General features: G+C 44.8%; 1 protein-coding gene across 3 annotated transcripts in view; it reads right to left on the reverse strand.

The window, feature by feature from the left end:
- LOC135372678 (uncharacterized) overlaps window positions 1-16769 on the reverse strand; it is a 52680-nt gene that overhangs the window by 24877 nt on the left and 11034 nt on the right. For 2 of the 3 annotated variants that reach the window (XM_064606183.1, XM_064606191.1), the window contains 4 exons: window positions 15144-15247; window positions 11009-11062; window positions 4215-4369; window positions 2446-2504 (listed from right to left, as the gene is read on the reverse strand). In XM_064606183.1, the coding sequence (XP_064462253.1) occupies window positions 2446-2504; window positions 4215-4369; window positions 11009-11062; window positions 15144-15233 (358 nt within the window). In that variant the 5' untranslated portion in view covers window positions 15234-15247. The remainder of the gene's footprint in view (window positions 1-2445; window positions 2505-4214; window positions 4370-11008; window positions 11063-15143; window positions 15248-16769) is intronic. The other variant, XM_064606177.1, reaches the window with a different exon arrangement.

Below are 16769 nucleotides of genomic sequence, written 5' to 3' on the forward strand. Positions count from 1 at the left end.
AAATGATACCCTAGTTATTTTTTTATGCTTTAGTATGCTTACAGGCAGCAGTCCGAGCGCAATTTTTTGCGCAGATGCAACGCTCTGTACTATAAGAAATGGCGAACGTGCTCTCTCGCGCAGCTTTGTTCCAACTTCGACGTGTGATTTCTCTGGCTGTAGATGTTCCTCATTACCATACTTGGCATCAGCTCACTCAGCTTTTAATATTCTTTCATGTAACATATCTATTGTCCGTATACCTCCTCCAGGTAGCTGCTCAAACAGGCAACAACAACAACTTTATTTTCGACCTTGGAGAGTGGGGAGTTTCATCGCCACAGGCGATACTCTACCCCATTGCTGGATGGAATGGGGGAATAAAATAACGAGCCCCTTCACAATAACGATCGAAGTCCGATGGTGTCCAGAAATGTCAGAAGAGCTTTGAGCGCAGAGCGTTGCTGGGCTGGATTGGGCCAGGGACCAAGCAATTTCGAGAGGGAGAAAGGGCGAGAGTCCAGCTGACGAAGAGACTCGGAGAGTGTGGTTCGGGAAGGTTCGTAGTGAGGGCAATGAAGAAGAATGTGCTCCAGATCCTCAAGAGCACCACAGTGGCAGCAGGTGGGAGAGTCAACTTGCCTCAAGCGGTAACGCCACTGAGCTGTAAAGGCCACATCGAGGCTCATTCGGTGGATTAATGCAGCATCTTGACGAGAGGTGTTTCGTGGCATGCGGAAAGCGAGCGTGGGATCAACTCTGTTCAACATAGAGGGGGGGAAAATGTCGGTTGTCCGTTGGCGGGAAGCCAGGGGTGTCACTAGGCGTCGCAGAATGGAACGGCGGTCTCCTCTCAGCAGAACAATACGGGTCCGTTTCCGATACGAGAGTGCTGCTTCTGCGGCGCTGTCGGCCTGCTCGTTCCCCACGACACCAAAGTGGGCTGGAACCCACTGGAGAACTAGTCTGTGGCCTGCGGCGTAGATAGTGTGGTAAGCCATTAGCACGTCTGTGACTAGGGGTGCGGATGGCCTCGTATGCCGGAATTTTCAATTGCTTGAAGGGCAGATTTGGAGTCTGTAAAGACTGCCCATTCCCGGGGTGGAAAATCAGCGATGTGTTGTAGAAAGAAAATAATGGCATAGAGTTCCGCAGCTGTGGAGGAGTTTGGATGTGAGAGGCGTATTCCGTGCACGACGCCTTCGGATGGAATGACGAAGGCTGAGGCGGACTTGTTGTTTCGGGATGCGCCATCAGTATATGCTGCCGTAAACGTAGAAAACTTCGCGTCTACCAGATCATGAAAATGGGCTCGGAGGACTTGAGGGGGGACCTGATCTCTTCTTTCCAGAAGGTTTGGGAGGCGTACAAAAGTGGGCGGTACCGGTAGAGACCAGGCAACACAACAGGCAAATGTTTATGCATATTTCGAAAAAAAGAAAAACAAGGATTTTCCGCGTCCATTTCTCGGAAAGGCCCCTTCTGATTTCATTTATATTTTGCCAGGACGTGGCCCGTTATTAGACCTTTTATCGGACGTAAAAAAAAAAAAAAAAGAGATCTGCTTGAAGGCGTGCACTGCCGATTAGCGCGAGGGTATAGTGTAGCACCAGGCGCTGAAACTCCCCAGTCATCATCTTGTAATAAAGTTGTTGTTTTTGTTTCAGGTAGCCATCGTGGACCATTGTTTCTTTTTTTTTTTATTTGGAACTTCAATGGGTATCGTGCAAAGCTCTGGCCAGAGAGCGTCAAATGAAAGCCGCGATCATGAATGTGAAGTCCGGACTGTGCAGCGTGTCCCTCATGATTGCGCCGACCAGGATTGCGAGCCGATATCCAGATTGTGTGCGAGAGTGCGTTGCGGTATAAGCGATCCCATGCATGTACACGGAGCCAGAGAGTATCATAATCGAGTATGCGACAGCGGCTTTAAACTTTGATTTGCGCACATTGAGTGTCTCTCTATAGGATGTCACCTGTTATCGACAAATTGGCCTCCGCTTCTTTCATTTCTGACTGTTTCGTTTCTTCGTTGCGTAACTTTCCCTGCATATTTGTCGACGTTCCTTTTTTTTTATTCCGTGTTAGCGCCGCGAAGCAACTGTGGCTATCAGCGGCGTACAGATGTGGACAGATGGAGAGAGGACAGCAGGAAGGAGTGGGGGACAGGGGGTTTAGTATGCGTCCTGGGCCGACTTCAGGGGGAACTGTGCCGACATGTGGAAAGTCTTCGGGAAACCCAGGGAAAACCTCAGACAGCACAGCCGGTGACAGGATTCCAACCCGTGTCACCTCCCAGTCTCGGCGTAGAAAGCGATCATCCTAACCACAATGCGACGGGAGCTAGTCGACGTTCCTTTTCCTTCGTGCCTACGGCACGCAATACTCTCGCCACGAAGCTTTACGGGATAGTTTTCTTCTTTTTTTTTTTACATTTATTGGTAGTATCGTGTGTGATGTACTCACCTATATCGGAGTGATATTTTGCGTCTTCTTCGACATTGTATATCCTTATCCCTTGGGTCCTGCAAAGGAAGACCGTCCAGTCGGTGTACACACCATAGGTTACTGTCCGTTGCACATAGAATACCTCTTTCTAACGAATCCACGTTCCCTATATGAGAATGCTAAGGAATGACACTTGCAATTTTACACAAGAAAGTGATGATTATCGAAACAGACTGACTTTGTTCTTTTGTTTTTTTCAATTTTTTTCGTGTACCCTGTGAATCGTCCTATCTAAGAATCTTCAAACGAGCAAATAGCATTTTTAATCCGTTCGAGTTTAGCATCGATTTCATTACTCAAAGAATTCATTCTATATTCTCGGAGACAGAGTCAACATGGAGGAAAAATGTCAGTGTCCACAGCCTCTTCATTTTCAGCGGGAGTATTTCTGGTATCGCACCTTCCTAAGAATGACCTTCGTTTCCACCGTATTACTCCTCAATTAACCGTAATTTCACGAGCATGAGCCCCACCGCAGGCAATCCGCAGTACACCCCACGAGCAAGTCCCACGACAGTGGTGGTTTTGGGAATGTTTTGAAAATTTTCGTTCAGACAAGCCGCGGGCAATACGGCGCCGGTGATTGTGCGACAAAGGAGACCATAGAGAAGACCATAGACCCTGTGGTCGATACTCCTGGGTCGGCATGGTGTGCATCAAAGGAGGTCAATTCTAAGGTTTTGCCAAGCTCGGATTGTGCCTTGGTTGCGTGTTTTTCATAGGTCGACGGGTCAGTGGCCTTCCGGAAGACATGAATCGCTGTCGCCGCTTTCGTTAAAGTTGCTTGGGGGAAGGTGCCAGGAAGGTCAGTCTACTCGAATGTGTGTGTCTACGCGCTCCTGTTACGCATTGTTTGTGCATTGGCAGCGCGGTGCTGTTCAGAGACAGTGTCGTCCTTTTCGTTAAAACCGGCGTATGGGGGAAATAGAAGGGAAACATAGTCATCAGATACGCCGCACCGGTGGATAAACCGCACAGCGCGCCCGTGAGAAGAAAAAAAAAAAAAGAAAAAGCATATCGCGCATCAGTAGCGGCTAATCCGCGTGAAATTATGGTAGTGTCGTGGTCTTATAGAGTTGTATGAGGCAACCACCGATCGGCTGCTCCTATGGAGGAAATAACAGGCCTTGGATGAACAACATAATTGACTGCGAGCGAGAGATGCAATGGGCCTCTTCTTGCTGAATATTTAGGTTTTTCTCGCATACGTAAAACAAAATTATCCAGCTACCCAGTAGGCAGGCTCGAACAGTGGCGAGCAGTTAATAGGCCTAGAGGACTCAGCGGATGAATCAACCAAATATTACAATCAAAAGAGAGCCGTTGTTGCTTCTCGTGGGCTTCCTATAGTGTGAACAGAGGAGTTCTAATGGCTGTATACCGTGGCTCACGTAAATAATTCTGACTAACCGGACGTAATACTGTAAAGTAAACAATAAGAAACTGGTTGTGTCGACCGATCAGCTGTGCTTCTTCCACTGGGAAATGCGAAATATGGTGATTATCCCAGTATGTGTCTTCGCTGCTTAATTCCCACTGTGTTTAGGGAGAGGAAATGAACTGTTAAGGAGAGCAGTTGCTGGAGAAATCTCCATAAATTGTGCTCGTAAATCATACCATATTATAATGTGCGAAACACTTAGCTGCTTTCTTTACTGTGGGTATATTCAATGTGTATCACTAACCCAGTGACAACTAATAATAGCCTATATGTTTTCCGTACTCACCATTTGTCGTTCTCCTTGTACCCCCAAAGATATGACGTAGGGTTCTCCTCGGTGGCATTTGCTCTAGGGAGTGCTACGTAGATACAAGGGTACCAAACCTCGGACGTCGATTTCACCAGCTTATATACCGGATAAGTGATGGGTTCATCAGTACGCTAAAGCAGAGAGTGGAGGCTGCAGTGAGTGAATTGTCGTGAAAAATCCCCTGAAGCAAAAAAAAAATTGTGCCGGAAGGTTGCCTAAAAGTACATTATGTGTTTGAAACGTTTCATACAGAGAAATACCGCACCTCCAACGATTCCATAGATAACTTTATGCGATCAACATAGCATAAGGTAACCTGTCCGTTGTCTCTACATCTGTGTAACCTTGCCAGTGGAACGTCGATTGATTGACTGATTAAAACGTAATTCTTTATTAATTTTGCAGAAGTAAAAACAGAATGATGAAAGAAGGAAGCCTGCTTTCTCGCCGCTCTTTACGTTTCACTCAAAAGGATAGCCAGCTGTATGACACGAACCCACATCTTCTGGATTATCGGTCCAGGGCTCTTACCAATTGAGCTAACCTAACACACCTCTCCAGCGACTTCCAATGTTGCGTCATCTGAAGGGACAAACCAACCACTCTGTCACTCATCCCACTTTCACTGTTACATGTTTTCTCCCTCGCACACACATTCTCACGATGGGGCGACGCAAGTGGCATTTGTTGAACAGGATTGGAATTGATGTTCTGAGGCTGGAGCACATAGAAAGGAATAATACATACAATGTGCTTTGTATGTAATTTGCAATGTGCTTTGTACGTATTTGCCCTTTGTATGTGTTCCCGCCTCAGAACATCAATTCACATCGTGCACAAATGCTAATATGTGTGGAGGACACTCTAAGAGGCTGTTGGTGCATCCCATGTTAGTTACAATGTGAATTAACAGGAGTATTTGCATGTTTTTGTCAAGTATTCTACAGAAAAAGTAAGAAAGACCAACCCAGACAACCACGACAAAATTTATATGTCCAAACAATATCCAGAGATTGCCGAAGCCGGCATTCCATGTGAAGGCCCGCAAAGATATATCCAAAGAATGTTCGGAGATTGCCGAAGACGGCATTTCCGGTAGCATCCACAAAGATATGTCCAAAAAATGCACCGAGAACGCCGCGGTCGGGCCTTTCACTCCTGTGGGGGAAGGAAATGTCGAGGGGCAAGTGGTGGGGTTCGCGCGGGCGGTACTCACATGACAATTTTCGAGCCGGAAGACGAACGGCGGTTGCCTGTTCGGCGACGAAGCCAAGTCAAGACGCAGTTCAGTCAGTTGAAAGCTGGTTGATGTGAAACGCGGGAGTGGACGCGGCTGTTGGACTGCTTTATTACGACGCAAAGGCAGAGGTTTCGTCTTTCGTGAAAGTAAGTATTCCATACTATATCGTATACATGACGCACAGATACAGAGCCTTAGAAAGCAAATGCAGTGTTTGTTTACATAAAGGCGTAACCACATTGTTCAGAGTGTCAATTTTCAAACAATCTTCTGCCGCTATAGGAATGCTAGCGAAGAAATACTGTGTCCTTATGAGGTAGAGTCAGTGCGGGTTTACTGCTGGGTAATAACGTAGTAACTAACACAGTGATATTGCGTTCCGCAATTCAAGGCAATGGGTGTGAATTGGAGACGCACTATGAACGCAAACGCGGTTTCGTCTAGAGGTACACACGACGCTTGCTGTTGTGTTGTTTGTGTGGCTACAACAGCAAATTAATTCTCAAATATACATCTCTTGTAGGCGTTTCTGGGTGCGGTCCTTTATGCGATTGAATGCGATAGGTTTGAAATGGAGACGCACTATGAACGCACACACTATATATGCATATAGTGTGTGCCCACCCCACAAGCGCTGTTTCGTTTTCAGATCTCCAGTACACACTGACGCTTGTTGTGGCTTGTCTGGCTACAACAGGAAGTTAATTCTCAAATATACCTCTCTTGTAGGCGTTTCTGGGTGCGGTCCTTACTGGAACAAGTGACGGCTGGCGTTAATAAGCGTAAGCATTGCCGTCTGTGCTTCCCATATGAACTTTTTCACAAATACCGAAATGCTTCATAGTTAGATATGCTCTTATATCGAATGTGCAGCCTCATTCGTTACGGCGTCTCTTGCTGACCTCCTATGAAGCCAGTAGTGGTGGCATTGCATTGTCAGTAATATTTCTTACTGTTTTATTGTTATTGTTTGTTGGTATCATTTTCGCTTTAAGAACTTCCTGCTCCTTTCCGTCAGGATGTTTGAAAGCTAAGCAATAGCACGATTGTGCTAAATATTCAAAGCAGGTTGCATTCTCTTTTACACAATAATATCGAATCTGTATGAAACAGGTACGAAAACTGCACAGGCATGGTTTTTGTAGTCGGTCTGTATAACAGTTTCGAGTACGGGCGCGAATTATTGCGTCACAGCGTATGATCGTTCTAGGCAGTTCTCCCTGCACTCAACACAGGTTGTTTTGCCTTTAGGTTTGCCTCAGTTTGACGTAATTTGGCAGGTGCCGTATTTCATGTGTGAAGAAACTACAAGAAATGGTACCTGTGCAGCTTTCAGCACCTATGTGTTTAAAAATCGGATAAAAACGACAACCATGTATACGTATGTACAGACATGCTTTTTTCTCTCTCTCTTTTCATATCTCAGATCCGGTGAGGGAAACAGAAGGCTCCGAGAAGTAAACGCTTTCGAGGTAGAGAGTGTCATCCAGTCATACCTCTGGCACGCAAACTGAGTGTAATTGAAAGTTGGACGTAGTAAATAAAATTTGCCAGAGCACTACACACTGACTCGATTCGGCTGGCACTTTTTTATTACACTCATCATTTGTCCTCATGTGTGTGCAAGTCGGCGTGGCGATCGAGAAATGCAGCGAAATGTACGAAACGCCTGGGACTTCTGCACCGAGCACTGTCTGGTGGTGCGGACACATCAAATAACGGTAGGTACATTAAGGGCCATTAACATCCACGTGACACATTCGTGGGATATTGCTGGGAATGTCCAAAGGCCTACCACTGGGACATGCATATGCCAACCCACGGACATTTCTGGAATGCAGGGGGGATATTGAATATCCATAGAGGAATATCCCTGGGCCGTTTGTGGGATGACGTTTTGTTGTCTGGGAAGTATCATATTTTGCAAAATAGTCTGTGGCAGTTTAGTGGTAACCTACGAATTGCGACAATTTAAGTTGCATCAATAGTTTAATGTTATGGGATAACACAAAAAGCAAAATATATAAATAAATAAACGTTAATCTATGTTCCGCATGTTCGTGGAAACAAATAGCGTACCTGCAACGTTGCCCATATAACTTTATGCGATCAACATAGCATAACGTAACCAATCCGTTGCCTCTGAATCGTTGTAACAGTACCGGTGGTACTCCGGTTGATTGATTGATTGAAAAATTCTTTATTGATTCTGCAGGAAGTACAAATATTAATTACAGGGAGGGGACCCTAGCAAGCTAGTGCGGGGACCCGTGTTAGTTACAATGTCAATTAACAGCTCTACTTGCATGTTCATATCAAAAGTTATGCGGGAAATGTAATAAACTTGGCTACGCGTGCTAATGCGAAAAATACAGTTTTGCAGTTCAGTGGTAACATATGAATTGCGACAACGTAACTTCAATGACAATGTTTTGCGATAACACAAAATTTAGAGAATAGAATCGTTTCATCTATGTTCCGCATGTTCAGGCAAATACACAAAAGACCTGGACCAAAGCCAATGACGGACCCCAATGAGACAAGCAGCAGGTGGCGAGGGAACCGGTTGCGAGAACATCGCGGTGACCTCGCGGAGCAATACAGCACAGATAGCATAGTGCGCACATGGAATTGAATTGTGGGGACTTTCGGTACGGCCTGAACGGGCTGTCTTGGGCTTGACAAGTGGGAATATGTTTAGAATTGACCTCACTTCACGATATAACACCAAATTTATATATAAGCGTCTCGCATTATGAATTGTTGACGGTGCGCGACGTCAAAGTGGCGTGTGGCTATTGTTGCCGGGACAACGCAGGGCGGGGCATGAGCGCGAAAGAGTGCAGTGAATATTCGGTCGGTTTGGAGCCATTATTTGCTTTTTTGCGACAACAATTCTTTGAAAACGTTCACTGTCCGTAATGTAGCACAATGCATTTCAAAAAGTGCATCTCATATACCTCTTTATTGCCCCTTTAATACATGGTGTCCGACCTTATTGTTTTTTTCTGAAAAACGCCACTAGTGCAGCTAACCAGCACGCACGCCGAAAATGCATGATAGACGGTTTGTAGACGCTCGCGGGCATCGATACACAGTCGTGTGTAATATCCTTTGGAAGTTCTCGGCGTGCTCTTTCCAACCACTTGTGTCCTGCAGGGAGCGACGTTCGCCTCTCCAGATATGGACTTTGGAGAGTCTGACGCCAGTAGGTTTGGTAACGCGACCTATGGGAACGCTTCCTGTTATTTAGTGCGGCAACTCGCTCACCAGAGCACCACCAGAATAAATGTTCGATTTACTTAAAATTGCGGGTACGCGTGCCGCGTTCATTGCGCTACAACTTTCCTCTTGCGCATTACCCGTCTATTTGCAACGGTTAGGTCGTTACTGCCGATATTTCTGGCGCTAACCCGCCTTGCGTAAAGTTTGTCCGCGTTGTTACGTGCGAACCCGGAGGTCTGTATCAACCTTCTTTTAGCAACGCTGTGCTCGACACGCTGAAGACGTAGAAACTTGCGGCACCTATCTATTCCTCGCGGTTCTTGAGTTATGGCACTATGGCAACAGCAACTTCCACACAGGGGACCGGTGCCATCCTTTCGATATCCGTTGTTTGTTGGCGTAGGAAAGTGATTGATGTCTTCTCTTGGTGGGAAAACATCCTCTTTCCGATAACTTTCATGCCATGTTCGCGTGGCATTCCGTGCGTTCTCTAGATATAGCATTGGGAGCGCCGTTACAGGTGGCACCCTCGAAGTGATTCACTGCTCCATGAAGAAGAATGAGAGACACGGACGCAGGAGACGACACACGCAAGTTCTCAGACACAGCAATAATTTATTGGCTCATCTCAACTTAAAAGCTAAAAATCTTGGAAAGGGTGCGAGTCTGAGAACTTGCGTGTGTCGTCTTCTGTTTCCCTGTCTCTAGATGTTCTTCGTGGATCTTTACCAGCTAGCATGCAGCCTTTCCTTTGTTTCATTTGTACTTCCTTGCTCGTTAGGCGTTGATTCTCCGGACACATAGATTTGAAGTGTTCCCGCTCGGGACTCGTCTTTCGTCGTGGGTTAGGTGTCCCGAAGCGCTGTGACAGTTTTTGTACGCGATTAGTGATGCCTGGACCTCTTTCTGTGTGTTCACCTTGGAAATATACGTGCAGAAGCCGTGGGATTTAGTGAATCGAAGGTTAGTTCGTGCCTGTAGTGCAATGTTTCGTGCCCCTTTTCTTGGGTACCCTTCCTACCATACTGGATCTATTTCTTCGTCCGTTCAGTGTGATTATTACCCTATTGATTCCTATTACCTTATGCTCAAACTCTCATCTCAGTGTGATGGTTACCCTATTGGTTAACCTATATCATCACTTATCAGGGCAAAGATGTCACATACGAGGGGCGTTCAAGTCAAACCGGGACTTTTCATTTTCCGCAGAAGTAAAATGAACTTACAGGCGACAAATTTGTTTTATTTTTCAACGTAATCTCTAGCTGCACTAATGCACTTGTCCCAGCGTTTCACGAGGGCTTGGATGCCAGCACTGTAGAAATCCATACCGGCACGTAGCAGCCATGATCGGACCGCATTCTTGACTTCGTCGCCGCAGCTGAAGTGGCGGCCCCCAAGGAACGCCTTCAGTGGCCCAAAGAGATGGAAATCGCTGTGGGCGAGGTCTGGACTGTAAGAGGGATGTGGCAGCAACTCCCAGCCGAGTTTCATTAAGGCGCGTGTCGTGAGATGCGCGGTATGCGGGCGTGCATTGTACTGTAGGAGGAGGACTCCTTTGGTGATGAGGCCCGGCCGCTTCTGCTTCAGCTCTTTATGCACATCCCTGAGAACCTGGCAGTAATATGCACTATTGATGGTGGTACCACTGGGCAGAAAATCAACATGAACAACGCCAGCCTTGTCCCAGAAAACCGTGCAAAAACGTGGACGTTCTCAGGAACTCTGACACTGGGATCTGAGCCGCCCCGGCCGGGATCGTCCTGTACTGATGTACGGCCGTCTCGGAACCGTTTGCACCACTCAAACGCTTTGCTGCGGCTAAGTGTATCGGTGCCATACTAAGCTGAAGTCTTCTGGGAATTTCAGATGACTTTACGCCTTCATTCACGAGAAACTTCATGACTATTCGCTGTTCGATGTGCGCGCTCACCCCGTTGTCGGCCATCTTGTCCAGCACGTGTCTTCTGTTTTGCACAAACTTTGGACCACCACGTGGTCAACGCGGAGGCCTGTCGCGTGTGAAAATGACGAAAGAAGAAGCGCGAGCCATTTGTACACGCAGGAGAGAGAAAGTCCCGGTTTGACTTGAACACCCCTCGTATAATGCCCCAGTGGCTCTGTTACTAATGTGGAATCTATGAATTGAAGACGCTTTTGATTTGTTCATTTCGGTGTACAACACATACACCTGCCGTAGGAAAATGAATAGATCCACCGTGCAGATGTTGAAAAACGTCAAAGGGCGTTGCTTAGCTCTTTACTGACTTGTATGTACTGCGAAAGAGACAGGGCACACACTCACCGCATGCAACTCCATCATGTGCTTCATGGCGGTGAGAGCTCTTACGGCAGTGCCCTGAAATGTACAAAAACACAAATCACCTCGAACACACAGAAAAATTTTCCTTCATTCGCCACTATGATCATGTAAAGGTATTTGGGCTTAACACATCTACACTTTGCTATGATGTGACAGCTACGACTTCCGCTTTCAGAATGTATCCCGGCCTTTGGTGATTCACGTATAGGTCCATTTCCGTTCCCCACTCATGTGTGTTACTGGATGCGCCCTCTATTATCTTTCTTCCACATCCTTATACGATCCCTACCCCAGGAGCGGCTACTTGAACGTGGTACGTAACATTATGGTCTCCAATATAATATACAGGGTGTTTCACCTAACCTGATACAAAATTCTAACTGGCGGCGTACTCGCCGGACGTATCCGTTGAGGACTTCATATTTCTGTAAAAAAAATGGCTTCAAAGTTCAATTGAAAAAATAAATTTCCCTCAATTAAAAATTGTCCAAAGCCTTCCTGAATGGCGGCAAACGTTTCTAGATGGAAACTGCCGAAAGTCCCACAATCCTCCGGCGAGTACGTAGGTGAAACACCCTGTATATAATTGCCATGTGGCCCCCATATATTTGTACGTGCCACATGGGAAATGCACGACACTCGTTCATACTGGTTTATTGGATATAGAGTTTATGGGTCATACGGACATATGAGTACCTCTATGGTCCGTATAACCTAGATACACCTACGACACCTATACCCCATATCCAGTAATGTATGGGTCCGCATAATTTCAATGTTTTTTTTTTCAACAGGAATGTGTGCGAAGGACATCTAATTGGCTGCTCCTCTGTTTCCATTGCGTTCCAATGTCACTCGAAAGCCGTGATTTCCCTCCACACTTTGCAGGGAGCTGCGTTCATGCTTTCTGAAGAGATAGGTGATGAATTCTGATAATGGGGCGCCGATATCGATATCATTCTGTTTTCACCGTCATCGCTTTTGCAAAAATATGTTTCTTGACTGTACAGTCCGTTACAACAGAATCGGTGTTTTGAAGCAGCAGTATAATGTCATTGGATGGCATTGAGCTGAACCTTATGCGACCTTTGTGGGGGCGTTACATGCGGGAGGGGTTACAAAATGCATGGTAATACGCGTTCATAAAGATACACATAACGAAACACAAAGTATATATTCAATTTAATTTGTACAGGAAAAATGTATTACACTTATTTTGTACAACTGAATGCGAGTGTAAACGTAAATTGTACACAAGTCATCTCAGGTTTTGGACTCTTCCACAGGGTTATCGTGAATGCATGAGTTGAGCGAAGGAATGACGCGAACACTTCACACGAGTGCATCTATCAAGCCTGGGAGGTGTAGGACAATATACTGACCACCAGGACGGACATGTCCTGGTGGTCCGCTGCATTAGCTTGCGGATAATTCTTTGGCTTGCGATTTTCTTTCGATATATAAGGTTAGACAGGATAAGTTCCTTTCTAGTTTGAGATGGTCCTAAAGCGAGGAGAGTAGTCCTCTTTGATGTAGCGTGTACACTCTTAAAAATGAACTTCACCGCATAGCACGCTCCTAGCCTACCATCAACTCAAATGATATCGCTATGTGCCTTAATTTGTTGGAAACGGTAGGTGTACGCCTTTTTGTGACACAAATGATGTTCATAATTGTCACAAAATGGCGTACGCCTCCCGTTTTCACCAAATCAGAGCAGATAACGATATCATTCGAGGTGATGGTTGGCAGCGTGCTATGCGGAGAAGTTCATTTCGAAGAGTGTAGGTTTACTCTGTACCGAATGCAGTTTGTCAGAGAAGTGCACTCCAAAACCGGAACTTCACCGCATAGCACGTTCTGCGCCAACCACTGCTACGGATGATAGGATTATCGCTTCTGATTCGAGGAGGGAGGGAGGCGTAGGCCTTTTTGTGTCAACAATCATATACCCAAATTGACACCAGTCTGTCTTCAAATCAGAAGCGACGACCTTATCGTTCGTGGTAAGGGTTGGCGCAGGAGCGTGCTATACGGTGAAGTTCTGTTTCTTGAGTGTAGTGCTGCTGTTCATTCTGGGTTATGCCGGTATGTTCTACCTTGGGAAGAACAACAAATCAGTACGCCAGATATTTAACGCCAGGTGAAAAATATGGAGGAGGGGGAGTAGGAATCCTAAATATCTGCTAGATTTCAAAGATACGTTGTCTATGTACTCTTTCCAAGACAGCTTGTTCGACAACAGAGGCCTAAGTGCCTGTAGGAAGAGACTCTGATGATGTTTTGGAGTCATATGTCAAGTGTGAGTATGAAAATAGGAATGATATTATTTTGGTGTTATCAATGTTTATTTCTATTTATAAGGCGGAACACCAAGGTTAACCAAGTATCTTAGGAGGGACATACAGCCCAATAAATCGTTCGTCTCGGGATATATGATGCAATTGCTATACAGGGTGTCCCAGTAAACGTGTCATTGAATTATAATAAAAAACCTACACCACCTAGAGTGATGCGGTCAACGGCATTTGTTCTTACTGGGTTTTTGCCACCTCCAATTTTGAATGTCGTGTAACGTAAGTTTAATTATGTATATTTTTGTGAGCTTAAGTCGGAAATATGCCAAGTAAAGGTCACTTTTTTACCCAACCAATGTGAAGAGCGTGTCTAATTTACTCAAATTAATGATAATTGACAGGGATAATCAGGAGCTATCCCGTCGGAAAAAATAGCCGAACATCATACTCTACGGAGCTCCCACAGGATAGCGCACGATGAATTTTTCAGCGCAATCTTTGTCAGTCCGACGAAAGGAGATTGGAAGCCAAGCCCACCCCGACATCCCAGCAAAAGATAACACAGGCATGGCTTATCGCGTCAGACTTTCGCTGGGATAATGACTTCCCTCTCCCAATTTTAGGAACTGATACTTTTTCTGCTTTCACTCTGTGGGATGGCTTTGGAACCTCCTTTCGTCAGACTGAGAGCGATTGCGCTGAAAAAGTCATGGCGCGTTATGGTCCGGTGCTCCGGAAAGCATGATGTTCGGCTATTTTTTCCGATGGGATAGCTCGTGAATATCACTGTCAATTATCATGAATTTGAGTGAATTCGGCACGCTCTTCATATTGGTGGGGTAAAAGAGTGACCTTCACTTGAGAAATTCCCGCGTTCAGTTCGCAAATATTTACATAATAAAACTTACGATGCATGACGTTCACATCAGGCAAAAACCTATTAAGAACAAATGCCGTTGACCGCATGATTCTAGGTGGTGTAGGTTTTTTTATTATAATTTAATGACACGTTTTCTGGCACACCCTGTACGTACCGTGATGGATGAGAAAATGCTTTATGCAAATCATGAATTTAATACACAAAGAAGACTGTGCCTAACACTGGGCATAATTTATCAGTTTCTATTATTGGTCTGGCTGTTGTAGTAACTCTCCTCTTGGACCGCTTTGGACTAATTACGAAATGCAAAACTGATATCTTCCCACTGGTTCATTACAGTATTTTATGTACAGCTCCAAAGCGCATTTGCACAGGAAGCTATGGGAAGTATGCGACCTTGTTCTTCAAAGGAAAATCGTGCGTGTACCGCGTAAGCAGGTCGAAAAATACCTTCATGATGGAGGTGAGTTTTTTTTTTTTTTTCACTTGTAGAGATCTACTGCTCATATTTGAAATCACTCGTCGTGTCCTCCAGACCCGCAGTTCGTCTGGCATAAGAATTTCATGCATGTCTACCAGCGCAGATATGCATGCACTTTATGCCAGTTGAATGAAACTGTTTCGATCTGACATGATGTAGGTGCGTCTGGTATTGGTAGAATTCCGCAAGGGTGAAGTGATAAAGGGCTGAGCGACCATAAACGTCAATAACAGAGGTGCAACGTTTCGCCTATGAATTGAATGTATCTTTCATGGGATTGTGGTTGTTATTAGCGAGACAGATCGATAAAGTAGTGGTGCATGAATGAGCAGCCACGTCAAAGTCAGAAACAGAAAACTAGGCATTAGTTCCAACATGAAAATAGCAGAAGTCATTTTCACAATTTGTTTTCCTCAAAAGGCAAGTAAGGTCTGAGTCAGGCTACATACACCGACTTACTTCCTGGGTGATGAACGAGCCTCTCTGAGAAGCAGCATGGGCTGCTGCCACAGTACACAAGCCAGTGATGAAAGCTACCAGTTGAACCATCTTGAGCGTTATTGCTGGTGGATGATAAAAAAAACTGGGAATCTTAGTATTTACACTGTCTACACTAATGTGCAATGTTTTTTACCGTGTCACAGTAATGAATTCGAACCTGAGTTCGTGTGAGACGAAAATAATTGATCTAATCAGAAGTTCTAATTGATCATCAGAATATCTAATCATAAAGAAAAATTGCATGAAGCTGTTGGAAATGGATATGTTCAGTGAAAGTCCAGACGGGTTCATCTCTTTTACTATGACGAAGATTAATCCCAAGACAGAAAAAAACATACCGACAAGCACAACACATTATCGATTATGTCTGTCTTTCCTATGGTGTCCCAAGGTTACCTTCCGTCACGTTTCATCAGTTAGCCTGCACTTCAAATCTTCACCACGTACTGATTTACTGCTTTATTGTTGATCAACTGATGACTTGCGCTTAACACATGCACATCCTCTATAGACCTACTCTTCTACCACATTTTTCCGGGACTGAATCTGATTACAGAATTGGTCGTACTTTCTTACCTTCTGTTCCTGTGCAAAAAAAAAAGAAACTCACATATTTAATTCGTTACGCCTGAAGTTTTGTCTGTATATGTGAAACATCACAGTGTCTAAATCAAAGAGTAGGTCATCTCAGAAAGAATGTACCTAAAACTTTACCTGTGCACCAAAATTGTGTAAAAATGTGATGCTTGAGAGCTCCTTGAGCACCTGCTTCAGGACTTTCTGCCACACCATTTCAGACAGAGAGTGCTATAGGCTAAAGGTTTTAAACCTGACACACGAAAAACCTTCTTAGAGACACACTTGTCAATTATTTTCAATGCAAGAAATTGTATGAGTGTCACCTCTGTTTGCATTCAAGTTGGCTTCAAATGTCTACTTTAACTGCTACTATTTTATGTTGTTTCGTATACCATCTTCCGGTGTGTCTTTCCCCCATATATCTTCCCCTTTCTTTTCCATGGATCGTTATCTATAGAGTGTGCTCTTTTTTTTTCACCAGATGTTTTTTTTTTCTCAAAAGGTCGGACACGGGGACATCCTCTCGAAGCGACTGTTTAGCTACTACATGTTTTCGCGTCGTATGTAATCCTTATGCCACGGAACTTAATCCTTATTCCGTAGAATTTAATCCTCATGTCGCCACTTTTAAGCCTTATTCTGCCAGTTTAATCTTGATGCAGCCCCGCTTAATCCTAATGCCGTGGGATTCAGTCCTTATTCTGTAACATCTAATCCTCGCCCTGTCAATTGTAACCCTGTTGCCGTGGGATGTAATCCTAAATTTCGGGTTATCCTATGATTTACTATTACCGTTACAATTGAATATTATGGAATTACATCATGATTTAGTACCTGTTATGACTATTTCCTTATGTACAGCCATAAATTGACTTTTTATGACTACGACGGCTCTATGCTCTTCTATGGGATAGTAATGGCTACCTGAGTGATTTACAACTTGTTATGCCGATTTTATTCTGTACAGCCGTAAATTAGATTTTTATGACTACTAATACTGCTACT

This window comes from Ornithodoros turicata, chromosome 1 (assembly GCF_037126465.1).
Source record: "Ornithodoros turicata isolate Travis chromosome 1, ASM3712646v1, whole genome shotgun sequence".
NCBI classification, from domain to species: Eukaryota; Metazoa; Arthropoda; class Arachnida; order Ixodida; family Argasidae; genus Ornithodoros; species Ornithodoros turicata.